The following is a 21,317-nucleotide window of genomic DNA, read 5'->3' as shown; positions in this document are numbered from 1 at the left end:
TAGATTAAGTGTAGCAGATCGATCAAATGAGATCTTAATCTTGATCAACACTTTATCCACTCTCTTTAGGAAGAAATAGTCTTGGAGACTAACTGAGGAGATTTCAGTGTAATATTAGAGTAGTTTTGGGGAAGTGATAAAGAGATGAGAAAATGAATCCAGGAGGTATAGACAACTCTTTCTAGGAGGTTGAATGTTAAAGGGAGGAAACCTACTATAACTACAGACAGACAAAGAATCAAGAGAGAGCTTTTCATGTGACTTAATCACCAGTGCTTGAATTTACTTACAGATGATTGTGTTTTTTATCTGATGTGGCACCTTGATGTTTAGACAATGGTGATAAAACAAATAAAACAGTACCTTATTGTTGGCCATAAAACTGTTCACTAAATTATAGCACAACCAGAACATGTTTTACAGATACAAATCTAAAAAGTCAGTAAATGAGAATCTGTTGTTGGTAGAAGTTTCCTGCATAATTTATAAAGAGGGAAATTGTAGGCAGGATAATGTTTTGAAATGCAAAACATCTGACTCATGGTAGAGATGAAGAGCTGTGTATGACCCATGAGAGAAACTTATCTTATTGTTCACACACAGGGCAGAGAAAATTCAAAACCGATAAGGCATCAGGCATCTCGAAGCAAAACTACTTTAATGAGGGTGAGTCATGGTGCCACCCAGGGAAATGAATCAGGTGCCCACATGCCAAATCTTCTTCATAATTACAGTGTTTTTTTCCCTTTTAAATTAAAACTAAAGTCAGGTAACAACTAATGTCCCTGTAGAACAAATTTAGCCAAATGGAAATGTACAACAGCCTATGAAGTAAAATGAAAATATGAAAGGGATACAGCTTTTCCAGCAAGGAAAGAAGAAAGAATTATCATTACCTTAAGTGTAATGTCATGCCTGCAGGCCCCAAAGGACTTTTAAAGGCTTTTATTGTGTCCTCTATTCCAGTTGATTTTGACATCTTCCCACCATGTAATGACTCCAGTAGCTTTCTCTCAACATTAAAGTCTTAGATATTGTACCCAAGACTCCTACTGTTTCCTGCTCAAGCCAGGAGAGTGAAGAGTATCCTTGTCACCTCCCATACCCTTCTCTTCTAACTACTATAGCCAATCACAAACCCTTTAATGTATAGATCTTAAGCATCTCACTTTTTTTCACCTCCACAGATACAAGCCCTAATCTAAGCCACCACCGACTCACTCATGCCCATTTTGAATTATTGTGTCACCCAGTTTCTAAGAGTAGCTATAGCACAGCTAGAATGAACAGGGAAAGATGCAAATCAGCTATCACTCTACTGTTTAAAACTTCAGGTGGTTTTCCCACTAGGACCTCAGCAAGCCTATACAAGCATTTGTAAGAAATTTGGAAAAAAATGTAGTAACCCTCCTCTTTCTGGGATGAACACAGAATGAGTCAGTTTTCAGACCCTATTTCCCTACTGGCCAGACTTTTTATGTAGTGTAGAAACTGCAATACCTTTTGTCCCTCGAGTAAAATCCAGATTCTTTTAAGATGGCTTGTATAGACCCTTACTACCTAATCTCTGCCAAACTCTAGAGAGTCACCCCTGGCCATTCTTTCACTCAGGCTCTCTGATCCTGCATTCTGGGTCAGTTTCAGTCCCTTGAACATAACCATGTTCTCACTTACATCTTTGCCAAACCTCCCAGTGTTTGGAAAAATGTTCTCTCCTCTCTGTACAGATAACTCCTGCTTACTCCCTAGGTCTTAACAAAAATATTACTTCCTCACAGAGCACTTCCCAGACCTCCTAGATTAGAATAAGTCTTCCTGCCACACATTCCAGAGCACCTAAATGTCCCAGTGCATGACACTCATTTATTTATTGAAGTTGTTGGTATGAAGTCAGCTTCTCTGATGGACTCAGCTGAATAAAGGAAATATTATTTGTTCTTCACTGTATTATCTGTGCACAGTAACATGTCTGATACTGAGTAGAAGTTCAAGAAATGTTTATCAAAATTAAATGCATAGGTAGTGCATTGCACACATGAAAGGAAGCATTAACTAAACAAATCTTTCAGTTTCTAATGATTAGCATTTTTACAAGCTAGAATCCTTGTTCCAGCATAGTGGAAAAAGTTTTGTCAGGAGACCTAGGTTCTAGGCCTTACTCTGCCACTAACTTTCTAGTTGTGGGACCTAAAGCAAGTTTCCTTATGAACCATGAACCTACTTTCCTCAGCTTTTAAATGATAATAATACCATCAGTTCTATCTATACGGTTGTTATGAGGCTCAAAGTTGGTGAGAGGGGATAATACTTATTGAGTGCCCACCATGTGCAAAGTCTTAGGTATGGCCATCTGCATTATCTCAAAAGAAATGAAAAGAGTCTCTGAAAGGTTATTGTTTACCTAAAGATCACAGTAAGTGGCAAAACAAGGACTTAATCCAAATTTCTCTAGTTTCAAAGTCTCTGCTTTCTGTGTTCCTTTTTCCTCACTATATTTCTTCAATATCCATTTGATAAATTCTTCAAGTCATAGGACAAGCATTACCTCACTGTCCCAAGCAGATTTATATGCTCTCAACTCTAGATTCATATTGTAATGATGTAATAGTGTTAGACTGCAGTCTTTTGCTTAGCACAATGTTTTGAGATGGGGTAATGTCTTTCCATTATTGTTCACTCAGTATTTTGCCTAGGTATTAGTACTTCATAAGTACTAAATGTTTTTGTTGTTCAGTTGGCCATTCGTGTGTGACTCTTTGCAACCCCATGGATGCAATACACCAGGCCTCCCTGTCCCTCACCATCTCCTGGAGTTTGTCCAAGTACTAAATGAGTATTTGCTAAATGAATGAAGAAATATTCTCTATCTAGTATTATTAATAAATTTAATAATATAAATAATTTTTGTTTGGTGTTTATATATAAATTTATATATATAACCAACCAATAACAAAGGCCTGAATCACAATAGCTCATATGTGTTAGGTTTCTTAGATAGTATACATATGACACCAGATTTTATAAAATACTAAGTATCTAGTTTTAGATAAATATATTAAAGAATATTAGGAATAGCTAATAATTGCCTGAAAGGGAATATATCAAATATAAGGTATGTGAAAATGGTTCAGGCTAACTTTGAATGTGATTTTCTAGTTTTAATTTTCTACATGGCAGGCAACCTCAGGGAGTAACTGTACTGTTTGTAAATAACAAACTACTTAGTTTAGAGGACTTGACATATTATTTGTTGTAATGTTACCCTGTTCCAGAGGATTATAATTAATAGTAGAAACAAAATCCAGTTGCAGATGTATAGCCTACAGCATATCAATGGCCTAGGAAATGTGCTAAGGGAACTAAAATGGAGCTGAAGGTTTCCTTTACATTTACTTAGTAGTCAAATCAAGAAGAAACGTAAAAACTACTTTGAAGTTATGCAATATATGATCTAAGTCCTTCATCTAAGACAACAGCTTGTCAAAATGCTAATTGTTAGGAACTGGGAGATTTGTTTAGTTAATAATGCTTCCTTTCATGTGTGCTATGTGTTTTCCAGAAGGAAATCTACAATCTATTATTAGCTTCACATAGTCACTCTTGATTATCTGAGTTAATAAATAGAACACAGACATACAATAGACATGTTTCAGTTCTAAAATGGAGGCCAGTGCAAACATTACATCTTTGTGGAATAAATCTTGCTTCTCTGCAGCAAAGTTGTCTTCCTTCTTACTCTACTAGTTTTTCTAAGTAAAAAGAACTATGCCAGGGAAAATTCACACACACATATAAATGCGAGTTCACTCTAGATTCTGTGAACTGTTTGCTAGAGCTTAGAATTCTGTCAGTGGTGGTCATTTTGCATATTGGATTCTGAACATGTTGACAGTTCTCATCTTCTTCAAGGCTCCAGGTCCTAATACAATATTCTCAACCTCACATATGGCTAATGCAGAGACTAGGAAAAGCAGGGTAAAGAAAAAGTCAGTTTAAGGAAAGAAAAAATAACCCATACTATATATTACTTTGACTTTGTGAAAAAAGAGGGCTCACTAAAGTTTTTGCTGTTATTTTAAAAATGAAGCTTTAGAAATTGGTCTATTAAAATAAAAAAGGGAAGGGAAATTAGAAATTAGCACACATTGTCAGACTGCATTCTAGAGTGATAATAATTATTCTGGCAATGACCGGTCAGCTACTTTCTAAGGAAAATTAATAGTCTCCAAATGTAAATAACTGCCATCTTTTCATCTGTGAAATCAGATATATTATGGAATAAAAATGTACAATAAAAATGGCATTTCTCTCTGAGGCATTTTAATGAAATAACCAATGAAATGAAAAGTGGGCTCCATGGCTCAGACGAAAGAAATGTAGTTAAGAGAAAAGCTGGTCTGACCCTATTGTATAGGTAGAAATAGACACATATTAGGTGGTAGAATTCCAAAAAAGAAAATATTTATCCAGTTATTCAATTATTTATCATTTAGTGAGCATCTATTGTAAGTCACTACGAGAAGCACTGGGGATACACCTTATCTGACACATGGTCCTTGCATTTAAGGAACTAACAGGCATGAACACAAGTACTTTTATATAAAATATGCAGTAGTAGAGGTGTGTGAAGCAAGCTAAGGGGGCACATAGATGAAAGACCTGTTGAAATTAGAGAAGGCTTCACAAAGGTGGCTACCCTTAGCCAAATACCACACAAGTTTACCAGGTGGATTAGATGAGAAGGCATTCCAAGCTGACTGAAGAGTACACTATGAATCAAGAATCAGGAACTCTAAGAACAGTATTCTTACAAGTACCCAGTATATTGCATGCATGTGTGTGTGTGCTAAATAGTTTCAGTCATGTCTGACTCTGCATGACCCGATGGACTATAGCCCACCAGGCTCCTCTGTCCATGGGATTCTCTAGGCAAGAATACTGGAGTAGGTTCCCATGCCTTCCTCCAGGGGATCTTCTTGACCCAGGGATCAAATCCACATCTCCTGCAGTCCAGATGAATTCTTTACCACTAAGCCACCTGGGAAGCCCATCCACTATATTAGGTTAGAAGTAAATAGAAAGTTACAGCCAAATTATCAAGGACCTCATTGGGCAAAGTAAACCTTTTGGATGTTGTGATATGGATGGTGACAAGAGATAAGAGGTTCTTAAACAGTGGAGTGGCATAATCAGATAAATGTTGAGAAAATTAACTCTGCCAACTTTGAGAATAAGCCAAATCCTGGAGAAGGTGGCTGGTTGAGAAGCATCAATAATAGGGGGATTTCATGATCCCTAAGAGTCTCCTACTCTCTGGCTTTTGTCTTAACATTTCACTATTAGAATTTTAAGTTTACAACTTAGTGCCTGTTAAAATAAAAAGTATAATTTTGGGGAAAAATGATATGATGGATAATGTCTACATGCATTAATTGAGCTGGGCTTCAGGATAGACTTTAATAAAGGATTCAGTTTTCAAATTCTTCACTTTTAGTCATGTCTCTAATCATACTGAGAGCAAGGGCTGGGGGAGGCGGGGGGGGGGGGGGGGCGGGTTTCTTGAGACCAAGCAGATGGAGAGAGTCTCTCTTGCTCCCAAATCAAGGGAACACTGGAAATTGTATTCATTTTCCCTCTCTGCATAATGAATCACAGCAAACAATGGCTTACAACAATATACATCTATTATCTCACAGTTTACGGGAATTAGGAGTCTGGGCAGAGCTTAGCTGGATCCTCTGCACAGGGCCTCCCCAGGCTACAATCCAGGTGTTGGCCAGAGCTGTGATCTTATCTGAGGCTCAAGGTGCAGTTGCAGTGCTCATGGTGACTGACTTCTCTAAAGCCAGTAGCGGACAGAAAAGATGCTCCTTCAAGTTGCTAACCTCTAGTCTCCTTCAGGTGGAAGGAGTCTGCCACTGCAGGAGATGCAGGAGACATGGGTTTGATCCCTGGGTTGGGAAGATCTCCTGGCAAAGGAAATAGCAACCCACTCTAGTATTCCTGCCTGGAAATTCCCTTGGACAGAGGAGCCTGGAGGGCTACAGTCCTTGGGATTGGACACAACTGAAGCGACTTAGCACATAGCATGGACTCCTTCTTAAAGGAATCACCTGATTAGTTCAAGCCCACCAAAGATATATCCCTTTTGAGTAACTTAAAATGATCAGGACCTGAATGTCATCTTTCAAATCCCTTCACCTTTGCCATAAAACATATTATGCCTCTGAAAGTGATACTTCATCATCTTTGCCACCGGTGAGTATAATAGCAAGTTACAGGTCCCACACACACTCAAAGGAGGGGCATCACAAAAGTGTACGATACAGAAGCATGGAGGTGAGAACCATGGGGCCATCATAGAATTCTGCTTATCACAGATGCCAAGAGTCAATTAGAAGAGTTCAAATCATGAGAGCCTAGAGCTAGGTAGGCAAGAAACAACTGGTCAGTTAAGTAGGTAGTAAGTTACGCAGGAGGATGTCTGGAACAAGTTCTGCTATGGGCTGGCTCACTACGCCATATGCATGAGAGAAGTCTGTGTTAAAAAGGCTGGGGTCCACATGGATACACAAAGCACCAGCCAACATAGACAGGTGCAGAGCAAAAAGGGGGAAATGCTGTCCCAAAAGTAGACTGTAGAGATCAAGATGGGAATAGAGAAAAAGGTTCAGTAGTTTGGAAACTGTTTTTAACAGGGGTAGAGAGGAGATTTCTCCATAGCACAGATCTGGAAATTCCCCTTTATTAAAAAAGCTACTGCCTGCTTTTCTCCTACTGTTTTACTTTTAGATACAATAATCACACATAAATCACACAAATATAACTGATAGCAGGAAATTTTTCAAAAAATATAAACAGTCTGGTAAAGAAAATCAGGAGAAAAAAACTATCAAGCCAACTAAAGTAGACAAGATAATTAGAGAGAAGATATATGCAGCACCGAATTTGAATCACAAAGAAAACTCTAGCTAACAAAGCAGTTAGGTTTTCACATGAATTAGCAGAAGGTAATGCAAAAGAAGACTAAGCTAATAAAATTAAATTGTTAAAAAAAAGATTTTCAACACAAAACTCTCTGAAACACTTGCTTTCTTACCTCTGCTGTAATGCTGGATGAATTAGCACTTGTAGAAGTTTAGGTATCCCCAGTAGTGGCACAACTTGCAGCTATCCCTGCCCTTCCACCCCAGGACACATAAAACTGAGGCACAGAATCAACAAAAATTCTAACTCTGCTCATCAGCATGTTGACCTGCTTGTTCCAAGCAACTCTGTGGATTTACGATTCTGGTTGCCTGGCTGGACTCCTAGCACTTGGCTGCTCTGTGTCTGTACTGAATTCTTAGTCTAGGTTCTACTTACTGCCTAGACTGTAATAACAGCAATATAATGTCCACATTTATTAAGTATTTCTGAAGCTACATTAATTAAGCATGATCATCGTGGTCCAGTGGCAAAGAATCTGCCTGCCAATCCAGGAGACACAGGTTCGATCTCTGGGTCAGGAAGATCCCCTGGAGAAGGAAATGGCAATCCACTCCAGAATTCTTGCCTGGAGAATCCTATGGACAGGGGAGCCTAGGCGACTACAGTTCACGGGGTCACAAAAGAATCAGACACGACTTAGCGACTAAACAACAGCAACAACGATGTTCATGTACTTTTCATTTAGTTGTGCTGGGTAAGGTATTAGGGATAGTATTTCTCAAAGAAGGTATTAATATATTTCCATTCTTATACTGTATTCCATTGGAAACCTCTCTGCTCCCACACCTAATACTGGAGACTTATGCCTTCAGGTAGGGGGAGGTGATTTAGGAAGGCAAGAGACTTAAAAGTCAGACTCCCACTTTAGAATAATCAGAGGTAGGTCAATCAGAGTTAGGTCTGAAGAACTATTATAATAATATAAGCAAACAGGAAGCCTTCTTCAGAAGAGGAAGGGCTGTTGAGACAGGGAGATAAGAAAATATCTCTACCTGTGTATCCTATAGTTCCCTTTCTGGGCTTGGCCTGTAGAGGCTGCAGTGTAATAAATAGGTATTACAAGGAAAGAGGGACCAGTACTCCAAATCTCATCTGGATTCTGGGTGTGGCCACATCTGACAGAACTTAGTAGTTCCACATGCACAGGATGGACTGGCGAGTTCCTGAGGATAAATTTTTCTGAGTCCTCATTATTTTCCTAAGTTACAAATGAGACCCAAATTTCCTGTGGTCTCAGAAGCAGCTGGGCTGAGAGCCAAGCGGGTTGCCATAGGGCCAGCTTGGCAAATGGAGAATTGCCCCAGAACCTTGGGTGGACAGATGGCAGACACACAGACTTAGAGGGTCCACCTTACCAGCGAGAGATGAACTCAGCTGAGCCAGCCAATAAGAGCTAGCCCTGGCCAGAATGATCTTGGCTTAAATTCATCACTTGAAGGCCACAGGTATACCAGAAAGGATGCTCAAGCCTACTAGCCTACTATCTCTCCTCCAGTGCGGCCCACAGGCCACTTATGCTACCCTTTTGTAAAGAATTTGAGCAAAAGCTAACTCAAACATTTCCTTGTTTAATTTTTGCCTTCATTGGTTATTCTCCAAGGATGACCTTGCTTCAGGTTCACAAAAAAAACAGGAGCAACATAGATAGTAAGATGCAAATTGGATCACTTCTCTCCACCAACACCTTCTCATTGCTCTTAGGTCTCTTATGCTCTTAGGTTAAAAATAAAAATCCAGAAAATAGCCTACAAGGAAGGCCCTGAACCATGGGCCTTCTACTCCCTCTAAAGGCTCAGCTCCTGCCACATCTCCCCTTTCTCTGGGACCTGTAGTTTCATGTTAATTTTTTTTTATTTTAAATACATTTATTTATTTAATTGAAGGATTATGGCTCTATAGAATTATGTTGGTTTCTGTTTTTTACCACAGAGTTATTTTTTAAAATATGCTATTCCTTCTTTGAAGAGCAATCTTCCCTCATCATCTTGGCCTAGTTAGGCCTGTTTGCCTCTCAGAGCCCAACTCTCCCATGGCAAAGCTTTGCAGACCCCCAGATGAGACCATTCGCCTTCTTAGGTACCCTCCCAGCGCCTGAACTTTCTCAGGATGCAGTGTACCTAGTGAATGTATTCATTTATGCTGCCCAAATACACTGATAGTCTCATTTCAACTATTTTCACCTAGAATAACAAATTCCCACCTGATTGTGTGCACTAAACCACTTTATTCCAACAGCTAACTATATATTTTCATATTTTTTAATACTGTAAAAGTCAATATTTTATTTCTTTGTCAAGCATCTGCTAACCTACCTCTGCCTTCTGTGTGATGTGCAATGTGCACAGAAAGGCACTGGAGAAAAGTCATGTGATATTAGATGGGAAACAGGAAAATGAAAGTGTAGGAGATGCACTTCATGAATTATCAAGAACTAAGGATATAAATATTTAATAATAATATTTATTATTATATTTTATTAAATTAATAAGCAAATTTATTAATAATAAATTATAATAAAGAATATAAATTAATACAGTAATATAAATATAACAATAAATCAATATATTAAATTAATAAATAATGTTTATTATTATATTTATTATGATATTAAATATTTAATAATAATGTTTATTATTAAACATATATGACATTTGATATAAAAATGTTTTTTCTTTTGGCTACCTAAAATCCTGGTCTACTTAAAGCACTGAATTTAACAAGCAATAATTCAGATAATTTGTATAATGCACATTCTAAGGCAATAAGCCTCAAAGATGTAATTGCCCATTATTCTCACTAACCCTTAATCCTTCCTCCATATCAGCCCATCCTGAACCTCAGCTTGGACTCAAAGACCATCTCAGCAGCCCACGTTTGGCCTTCATGCTGGCTGGAGTCCAGACATTTCCTCAGCTGCTTGTGTCCAATGGCTGCTGGAGTAAGATTAACTCAGTTTCAGGAGTTCTATTTCCAGTCAGTGTAAGCTAATTAAAAGGAAGGGTTTGCCTCTCTGGCAATCCCTGAACAGCACGAAAGGTCCACACCACCTTCTTCATTCTAATTTTAGTTCTCCTCAAACGTTTCTTCTCCCTTGCAGAAAAGCATCCTATGCTGCGGTGTACTTAAAAGGTTTTATTTTTGTTATTTCTCCCATTTGGAAAGGAACACTTTTCCACTTTACTCTTTTTAGATTTTTTCCATCAATTTTATCCAGTAAGAGGTGATAGTTTGAAACTACTAACAGAACTAGAGATAATTAGTTACCCAGGGTAGGTAACGTCTTTAGCAGGGACTTAAAGGCGCCAGCTCACAGAAAATTTTCATATATGCAGCGCTTTCTGGAAATAACTTTTCATAAAAAGGAAGAATGTTTTATTTACTGGTGAGTGTCAGTTTCTTTTCCCCCAATAATATACAACACACCTGTCCCTGACAATTTCACTGAGGAACTCGGCACTCATAGGTCATTCACTATGGGCTAAGACACTGTCAACATTTTTTGACCAATACTCTTTACTTTCAGTAAACGTAAAATTATCTCATAGCTTACTCCCTCTGTGTCCTACCCTACTGAAAAAGCAGTCTTAACTATGTACTCAACTTACCTACTTGGATATCCAATAGCGTTTCTTATCCATAACTAAGCTTTCGTCATAAGAATACCAACTCCATCCTTCCAAAGGTCAAGAGAGCCAAACATCCTTGAGTCACACCTTTGGTTTCATTTTCTCCAACACTCACCAGATTTCCTCCTACCTTGTCCCTCCTCAGACTCCTTAGCTGTTGTTGCCTTTTATCATCTCTTTCATCAAGCTCAGGTTTTGATCTTCTATGTACATTCACTCCATATCATGTATACAATGATGATGTTCACATTCTTTGTCTTCAAAGACAAAGAACATTCAGCTGGCTACATGACACATCTATTCATATATCTAACAGGTAGATATTACTTAAAATGAACTCCTGGTAGAAAAGGGAACCTCCTACACTGTTGGTGGGAATGCAGCTTGTATGGACACTATGGAGAACACTATGGAGGTTTCTCAGAAAGCTAAAAATAGAGCTACCATATGATCTAGCAATCCCACTCCTGGGCATATATCCAGAGAAAACTCTAATTTTAAAAGATACATGCAAACCTATGTTCATAGAACACTATTCACAATAGTCAAAACATGGAAACCACTTAAATGTCCATCAACAGACGAACACATAAAGAAGATGTGGTACATACATACAACAGAATACTGCTGCTAAGTCACTTCAGTCGTGTCCGACTCTGTGCGACCCCATAGACAGCAGCCCACCAGGCTCCCCTGTCCCTGGGATTCTCCAGGCAAGAATACTGGAGTTGGTTGTCATTTCCTTCTCCAATGCATGAAGGTGAAAAGTGAAGGTGAAGTCACTCAGTCCTGTCCAATTCTGAGCGACCCCATGGACTGCAGCCTACAGGGCTCCTCCATCCATGGGATTTTCCAGGCAAGAGTACTGGAGTGAGGTGTCATCGCCTTCTCTGAACAGAATACTATTTAGCCATAAAAATAATGAAATAATGACATTTGCAGCAACATGGATGCAACTAGAGATTATATATGAAGTGAAGTAAATAAGAAAGAAAATTATCAGATGATAAAATTTATATGTGGAATCTAAAATATGACACAAATGAACCTATCTACTGAAACAGAGACAGAGTCATGGATTTAGAGAACAGTCTTGTGTTTGCCAAGGGGGAAAGATTTGGGGAAAGGATGGAGTAAGAGGTTAAGGTTAGTAGACATACACTCTCATATATAGAATAGATAAACAACAAGGTCCTACAGTATACATAGAGAACTATATTCAATAGCCTATGACAAATCATAAGAGAACAAATATATTTTTTAAATGTGCATACATGTATAACTGAATCACTTTGCTATATAGCAGAAATTAACACAACACTGTAAATCAACTATACTTCAAATTAAAAAAAGTGAACTCTTGATATTTTTACGTGTTCACCAAATCTCTTCTTCCCAGGACCTCTCTCATGTCAGATGACATTAAAAATCATGCTTACAATTGTTTAGGACAAAAACATTGCAGTTTTCCTTAATTCTTCTCTTTTTTTCATATACTACATCTACTCTATCATAAAATCCTACAGGCTTTACCTTAAAAAAATATGTCCAACATCCATCAGTTTCTCTCCACCTCCACTGCTTCACCTTTGACCTGGGCTGACTTCCTCTCTCATCTTACTGGAATGCTACAATAGCCCCCTACTGGCCTTGCTTCCACACTTATCCTCCTTCTTCAGTCCATTCACAACACAAGAGTTGATGCAATTCTTATAAAATAGAAGTTACATCATGTCACTCTTCTGAAAGAGCCTGAACTGACTCCCAATTTCACTCTGAGTGAAATCCAAAGTCCTTAAAATGATATATACTAGGTCCTACATGACCCATCCCTCTCTTCCGTCTTACCTAAAAAATTCCATATTTCAAAGAATGGCAGTCAGATTTGACTAATCTGCTTAAGCAAGAAATTTTAGGGCTTTTACTGAACTTTTCTTCCTCACCATCACACCTCTAATCAGTTGCCATGACCTGTTGATTACTCTTTCCTTGTGTTTCTCAAATCCATTTATATTTTCCATTGCTGATGGCACTGTTGCTTCCTACCTCCAATCTCACCTCATCTTGAGTCTATTTGCTACATATAAATATTTTGGTGATCTTTCTACATATTAATACTATGGTGAGATGGTTGGATGGCATCACCGACTCAATGGACATGGGTTTGAGCAAGCTCCCGGTGTTGATGATGGACATGGAAGCCTGGCGTGCTGCAGTCCATGGGGTCACAAAGAGTAAGACATGACTGAGCCACAGAACTGAACTGATCTTTCTAGTTAAATGCCAACCCACTCATATCATCTAAGTCTGTCTACCTCCAAAGGTAGACCCTCTTTACCACCTTTTCCTGATGATTCTCAAATTGATACTTAGATTACATAATATACTGCCTAGCAAGTAGGAAGTTTTAACTATAGCTCAGGCTACTTTTGAAATGGTTCTCTTTTATATAATAATAAATTCATTGGTCCACTTATTAAAAGTGCTTTGCAGCAGGCAATTTGTTTGTGAGGTTGTTATGTATTAGTCTTTGTTCTATTAACACTTGACATTTTTATAATGATTAATATTTTTGTGCATGCAATCATTTATAAAATAAACAGTAGATTTATCCATTAATTTAGATCATGCTTTTAATTCAAGAAAAGGTCAGCCATTTCGGCATGAGTATAGATGTATAGCTGGCTCTTCTTTTCTTAAAATGACCATAGATTTCATACAATAATAGTATTTAAGAATAAAAAATAATATTAAACAATAATGACAGTACTAAATAAAAATATTGTTCCATAGTTTCCAAAATGCTTCACATAAATCAGCTCATTTATTACTAAAACTACCCAAAGAGTAGATATTATCTCCCCTTTCCAGAGGAGCAAATCAAAGATCAGAGAAGTTAAGTAATTTGACGGAAAGTATCTAGCAAATCAGTGACAGAACTGACTCAGAAAGTTGTTCTACTTCATTATACACCATGTGCTAATGCCTTTATATGCAGATTCTTAAATATAACATATAACAAAACCACCTATGAGTAGGATAACGAAATGCTATTTTTCAAAGTAGATATATTTGTGAAATTTATCTTAAACATTTTACTTTGTGAAATTCAAAGTTTTACCTTTCAATATAAAACAAATCAGCATTGTCCTTCCACATTATTACTAAATATCAGTCTATTCTAAAATTTTTGATGTGACATGTAGGTGACATAATACATTTGGAAACCATAACAACATGCTATTCAAAACCATTTCTAGTTTTAAAAGGTTAGATTTTGGTTCTGTTTAAAGGTCAGACCTGGAAATATGCTGATGATTACATTATTCCACACATTTTGGATGGTGCCTTTAAAGTCTTGGCATGAAGTCATGAACAATAAACACAATGAGATTTGTATGAAGATTCCTCTTAATTCCTCTAACTCATAAAGGCTTTGGTTTTAAAAACTCAAAAATACAGCTGCATAAAATGAACAGCTTTACCTGTATCGCCAGTTTCCTTGTTCTTGACTTCTGTGGTTGCTGCAGAAGAGGTGAGTGGACTAACTGGAGGGTTGGAAGTAAAGCTTGTACACCCTGTAGATGTGTTGATTTCAAAATATTCTTGGTTGTGATTCATTCGATGAAAATCCAGAGAAGACACAATAGATGTTCGTTGTTTAGGCTAAAATAAATGAGCATGATAAAAGTATTAATATGATCATGCTCATCTTCAGCCCAATTCCCCATCAGTTTAATCTAAGTGTATTTTTTCCGTTACACTGTCTGTTTTTTACACATAAAATATAGTTGTGTTTTACAGAGAGACATTAAAAATTCCCTTAATTCAATAATAAAAATGTTTAATGAAAAAATGTCATGGCATAGTTGATAAAATAATTTAGACTTTTTTGTTAGATTTCTCCAGAAGACTGCAAAAATACAGTGCTCAGAATTTCTCTTAATGATCAATTCAGAAAGTTGCAATTTTGAGTCACCTTTCATTCAGCTAACATTTATAAAGGATCCTGCATTTGGCAGACCCTGAGAATATAGAGTCTAATAAAGAAATAAAAGGATCCTTACAATATGGAAGCATAATTAAGGCAGTTCCATTTTTAATTTTCTATATAGTCCAAGGAACTGGGAACATTTGATATTGTCCCCAAGTATCATATGCTCCAATTTCATCATTAAAATGAAGTAAATTTGTATAGAACATTTTCTAGGATCTAAGAATCTACTTGTATTTATAGTGAACTTTGATTTCTTTTTAAGGATTTAAATTAATCCGCAAATAGCAAAAAGAAAAAGTCAATTTAAACATAAATGGTAAAATCATGGAGTAACAGCAGATATAATCTTTTGTCAGTAATGGATTGTTCCCTATAGCAGTTTTCTGGGTTTTTTTCCCACAATTTTAATTATATTCACTTTTTTTTCTCACCTAGCAGAGGTTCTAACATCACCCTTCAGAAAAACTGCAATTGTTTTGGCTCTCAGGATTGTGCACATTTCCTAATTTAAGTTTTCTTATGTTTTATTCTTATTATCAATGTTAATGAAATATTAACAATCTCACAATAATAAGAGATTAAATACAATCTCTTTAAAATAAAGTTTATTGTACTTAACTTTCTGCAAAGTACAAAAAGTGCAATAAACTTTTGGCTTAGTAACACTTTCACTGCCCTCAAATACTTGCTAATTTTATCACTGAACTCCACAATTATTTTCCTGCAAAATATTCATGTTACCATTTCTCTTCCAGCTCATCATGTTTTTTGAAAAGCAGACATTACTTAGTCTATAATCTAAAATAGCTGATGCTATCGAAAATGTGTTTTACAGAGTTTTTTTTTTACTTAAGGTGTTCAAATTATAGCATGCTTTGCACTTTCACCCTTGCAATATTTTTATAGGAATGGTTAAGAGGCATAAATATTGTTATATGAGTGTAAGTTATTTATTATTATGACACATGAACTCAGTGATGCAATTCAAATTAATACCCACATAGGACTCAGTTGCTTTTGAAGTATGAAAGACTGGTATTCAATGTCAGGCTTGATTTCTCATGAAATGTCTGTCCTTGGGGCTACTAAATCTCAATTCACTTTCAATGTTCTTCCTACTAGACTATATAACTGCAATTAAAAACATGGATATGACCCTGGCCCCAATAGAAACACAGGTATGTCATGATCATGGTTTTGTCCCATTGTGTTGTATTTTATTTTTATTTCACTTTGTATAAAGGCAGCAAACCAAATTTATATGATGCACCCTCTCATAAACATATAAGGATAAAGCCAACTGATGTGTATGACTCCTTTACTTATAAATGTTTCTGAAATACATGTTTCTGAACCTTGACCACCCAAAGTTTTAAATCCACTAGAAGTACAATTTGTTATACAATCAAGCAAGAAAATAAACTATTTTTCTGCATTAATTTATTCTACTGCTGCTGCTGCTAAGTCGTTTCAGTCATGTCCGACTCTGTGCGACCCCATAGACGGCAGCCCACCAGGCTCCCCCATCCCTGGGATTCTCCAGGCAAGAACACTGGAGTGGGTTGCCATTTCCTTCTCCAATGCATGAAAGTGAGAAGTGAAAGTGAAGTCGCTCAGTTGTGTCCGACTCTCAGCGACCCCATGGACTGCAACCCACCAGGCTCCTCTGTCCATGGGATTTTCCAGGCAAGAGTACTGAAGTGGGGTGCTAATGCCTTCTCTAATTTATTCTACAAATATTTGCTAAGTGTATACTAAATTGTGGACACCTTGGTAAGCAGTATGATATGAATAAGATGAAGCCATTGTCCCCCTTCTCTGGGTGATTACAGACTTGAAGTGGGAAGAGGGATGGTGCATGAGGGAATAAATCAGCAATCCAAGGATTGTGTGTCAGTACAGCATAGTACAGTGATAAGCATCATGAGAAGTGGACACAAGATGTAAAAGGTGAACCTCTACTTTAGAGACACAATTAGGATACAATTAGGAAAAGCTTCTACAAGCAGGTAATTGATGGCTGAGTTGAATCTTGTTGAAAGTGAATGAAAGTGAAAGTTGCTTAGTCGTGTCCGACTCTTTGCAACCCCATGGACTACACAGTCCATGGAATTCTCAGGCCAGAATACTGGAGTGGGTATCCTTTCCCTTCTCCAGGGGATCTTCCTAACCCAGGGATCAAACCCAGGTCTCCCAAAGTGCGGGCAGATTCTTTACTAGCTGAGCCACCAGGGAAAGTAGAGGTGGTAGGAAAACAAATGAGGATGGGAAGAGGAAAAGTGCAAACTGCAAAAGGTTCAGTATGGCTGTAGAGCAGAGTATCTGACGATAGCAAGTGGGTTCAAGCTGTGAGATATTGGATGTTTCAGGGGACAAATCATGAAGGGCTCTAATGCCATATTAAGGAGTTTGGCCTTTCATCTGACTATTCTAAGAAACCACTGGATGATTTCTAAGCAAGAGAGTTTCATAGTTGGGTTTGAATTTCAATAAAATCATTTTAGCAGTTTAAAGAAGGAACAGGTAAGGGGAGAATCTGAGGAAGAGAGACTACAAGATATTGAATTGAGCCAAGACATAATGGGGTCCTGAAATAAAGCAGTTGCAGTAGTGTTGGAGATCACAGATGTTTTTAGGAGATACTAAGGAGGTTAGTTCTTTAGATCTTGGCATCTGATTGGATGTGAAAGCTGATTTTCAGGGAGGAGTCTAGGGTGACTCATATATTTTTTGACTGGGTAGATGCCAAAAGATAAGGTTTTTGTGGGCAATATAAATGCATACACTCCTGTAGCAGAATTACACAAGATGTACTCAGCAGTGGCCACAGGACTGGAAAAGGTCAGTTTTCATTCCAATTCCAAAGAAAGGCAACGCCAAGCAATGTTCAGACTACTGCACAATTGTACTCATCTCATACATTAACAAGTAATGCTCAAAATTCTCCAAGCCAGGCTTCAACAGTACTTGAACCGTGAACTTCCAGATGTTCAAGGTGGATTTAGAAAAAGCAGAGGAACTAGAGATCAAATTGCCAACATCTGCTGGATCATCAAAAAAGCAAGAGAGTTCCAGAAAAACATCTAATTTTCCTTATTGACTATGCCAAAGCCTTTGACTGTGTGGATCACAATAAACTGTGGAAAATTCTTCAAGAGATAGGAATACCAGACCACCTTACCTGTCTCCTGAGAAATCTGTATGCAGGTCAAGAAGCAACAGTTAGAAGTGGACATGGAACAACAGACTGGTTCCAAATAGGAAAAGGAGTATGTCAAGGCTGTATATTGTCACCCTGCTTATTTAACTTTTATGAAGAGTACATCATGAGAAACACCAAGCTGGATGAAGCACAGTTGGAATCAAGATTGCCAGGAGAAACGTCAATAACCTCAGATATGCAGATGGCACCACTCTATGGCAGAAAGTGAAAAAGAACTAAAGAGCCTCTTGATGAAAGTGAAAGAGGAGAGTGAAAAAGTTGGCTTAAAGCTCAACATTCAGAAAACTGAGATCATGGCATCTGGCCCCAGCACTTCATGGCAAATAGATGGGGAAAGAATGGAAACAGTGAGAGACTTTTGTCTTAGGCTCCAAAATCACAGCAGATGGTGACTGCAGCCATGAAATTAAAAGACGCTTGCTCCTTGGAAGAAAAGCTATGATTAACCTAGACAACAAATAAAAAAGCAGAGACATTAGTTTACCAACAAAGATCCATCTAATCAAAACTATGCTTTTTCCAGTAGTCATGTATGGATGTGAGAGTTGAACTATAAAGAAAGATGAGTGCCGAAGAACTGATGCTTTTGAATTGTGTTGGAGAAGACTCTTGAGAGTCCCTTGGACTGCAAAGAGATCCAACCAGTCCATCCGAAAGGAAATCAGTCCTGAATATTCATTGGAAGGACTGATGCTGAAGATAAAACTCCAATACTTTGGCCACCTGATTCAAAGAACCGACTCATTGGAAAAGACCCTAATGCTGGGAAAGATTGAAGGCAGGAGGAGAAGGGGATGACAAAGGATGAGATGGTTGGATGGCATCACCAACACAATGGACATAAGTTTGAGTAGGCTCCTGGTGTTGGTGATAGACAGGGAAGCCTGGCATGCTACAGTCCATGGAGTTGCAGAGAGTTGGACACGAGCGACTGAACTGAACTGCACTGATGCCTGCCTGTATGCTCTCAGGACTCAGTATAGACTTCTTAATCTATATGATTATGCAAATCTACATGATATTTCCCTTTCTTTCTTTCTTTGAGCAGAGTACTGTGATTTCACTGTAGCGTAGCTTCAATCTTCAAATAACATATCAAGAAGAAAGGAGAGAGGCTAATGGAAATTCCAAAGGGAAGAAATCAGTGGTCATATGATCTCATTCTTATTTGGTTATTCAGAACTATCTATAGTTATCATGAGTCAGCTTAAAGAACACTGAGGCAGTGAGGAACCATTGCCCAAAGTTCCCTGAGTATCTGAGGTGATGGAAAATGAGAATCGTTATGTTAGTCATGCTCTAAGAAGGGGATCAGCAAACTATGGCCTGTGGCCCAAATCTGGCCTGTCTCCTGATGATGAAAATATAGTTTTATTGGAATACAACTATGTTCATCCATTCACTATTGTCTACAACTTCTCTCAACACTGCAATGATAGATTTGAGTGGTTTTAACAGAGGCCATATTATCCACAACACCAAAAATATTTACTATCTGTTTCTTTAGAGAAATTGTTAGCCAATCCCTGTTTTAAGGGATCATTTTACACATCATTTTAGTGCTCAACAAAACCATAAGTGTAGATTCTCTTTTACTCCTCAGCCTTATATGCATTTAGGTTGAGGCCATGTAACTGATTAATTGACTTGTTAGTAGAAGTAAGCCTTCTCCATCCCTCTCTTACTCACCAGATGATGCAGTTTTAAGACGAAGGGAGGTCAGTCAACCCACATCGGGCTTTATGAGAAGCTGAAGTAAACATCCTCTATGTGAAACTACTGAAACCCTGTGTTTGTCTGTGGTGGTCCTAGAACTACTTACTCTAACTAGCACAGAATGCAGTGGCTCAGGGAGGTTAAATGATCTACTCAAGATTACACAAGCAGTGGGATTTTCCTGGTGGTCCAGTGGTTAAGAATTCTCCTTCCAAGCATGGGAGTCAGGCTGGATACCTGGTCAGGGAACTGGGATGCCACATGCCACAGGGCAACTGAGCCCACAAGCCACAGCTACAGAGCCTGAGCATGCCACAACAAAAGATCCTGCATGGCACAACTGAGACCCAACACAGCCAAATACATAAATAAAAATAAGTAAATAAACATTAAAAAATGAAATAATAGAAATAGTTTAAATTTTTATTTATTTATTTTAAATGGAGGACAATTGCTTTACAATATTGTGATGGTCTTTGCTATACATCAGCATGAATTAGCCACATTCATATGTGTCTCCTCTCTTCTGAACTTGCCTTCCATCTCCCTCTGCACCTCATCCCTCCAGATTACATAAGTAGTTAGCAGGAAGGATTTAGATTAGAAAGAATGTTCATGTATTCAGACCTAGAGACAAACAGATGGTGCCTCATAAACACAAAGGACAGAGGCAGAATTAAAAAGAGATATCTATGGGGGGAAATAATAGCAATGGGAGAAAAAAATAAAGAGATGGTAGAGATATTAAAAATGGAGATAAAAGAGGATGAGTCTGGAATATTTGCTTAAACTTTTAATAGATTATCTTTTTTAAAAAAACTATTCTGATGGAATCCTGCTAAGCCATTCAGTATAAGAAAAAAATATTTTTACAAATTCACTGAAATGACAAATGGAATTTGTCAAATTTCAATGTCTAAAATAAGTGGGGCCTCTAAATATCTCCCCCGCCTTGTGGTCAGCATTCATATAGCCCTGGCTTCCAAAGGACTTGCTTCCACACATATTCACTTAACTAGAGACAGCAAACTATAGATCATGTGCCAAACCCAGGCTTCTGACTATTTGTGTAAAGCCTGTGAGCTAAGAATATTTTTACATCTTTTAATGGCTGAAAAAAAATAGGAAAATATTAGTGACAGGTGAAAATTATATAAACCCAAATTGCAATGTTTTTAAATAAAGTTGTATCAGAACATAGTCCATGCTCATTCACTTATAAGTACTTAATTATACACAGGGACTTCCCTGGTGGTCTGGTGGTTGGGAGTCTGCCTGCCAATGGAGGGGACACAGGTTTGATCCCTGGTCCAGGAACTAGGATTTCACCTGATGCAAGGCAACTGCACACTTGCACCACGACTACTGAAGCCCAAATGCCTAGAAACTGTGCTCTGCAAAGGGAGAATCTACTGCAAGGAGAAGTCTGCACATGTCAACTAGAGAGTAGCCCCCACTCACCGAAACTAGAAAAAGCTGATGGGCAGCAATAAAGAAGCAGCATAACCAAAAATAAATAATATATATATATATATATTTTAAAGTATATATTGTCTATGGCAGTCTTCATGATATGGTTCAGTTCAGTTCAGTTCAGTTGCTCAGTCATGTCCGAGTCTTTGAGACCCCATGAATTGCAGCACACCAGGCCTCCCTGTCCATCACCAACTCCCGGAGTTTACCCAAACTCAAGTCCATCGAGTTGGTGATGCCATCTAGCCATCTCATCCTCTGTTGTCCCTTTCTCTTCCTGCCCCCAATCCCT

At 37.9% G+C, this 21,317-nt stretch overlaps 1 protein-coding gene across 5 annotated transcripts in view; it reads right to left on the bottom strand.

Moving 5' to 3' along the window:
* ANKS1B (ankyrin repeat and sterile alpha motif domain containing 1B) overlaps positions 1 to 21,317 on the bottom strand; it is a 1,161,043-nt gene that overhangs the window by 665,428 nt on the left and 474,298 nt on the right. For all 5 annotated transcript variants that reach the window (XM_055576264.1, XM_055576282.1, XM_055576254.1 and 2 more), the window contains exon 12: positions 14,102 to 14,282. In XM_055576264.1, coding sequence (XP_055432239.1) covers positions 14,102 to 14,282 — 181 coding nt within the window. The remainder of the gene's footprint in view (positions 1 to 14,101; positions 14,283 to 21,317) is intronic.

Source organism: Bubalus kerabau, chromosome 1 (genome assembly GCF_029407905.1).
Source record: "Bubalus kerabau isolate K-KA32 ecotype Philippines breed swamp buffalo chromosome 1, PCC_UOA_SB_1v2, whole genome shotgun sequence".
Classification (NCBI taxonomy): domain Eukaryota; kingdom Metazoa; phylum Chordata; class Mammalia; order Artiodactyla; family Bovidae; genus Bubalus; species Bubalus kerabau.
Note: the sequence above shows the minus strand (reverse complement) of the source record. Positions and strands in the feature narration are given on the sequence as shown.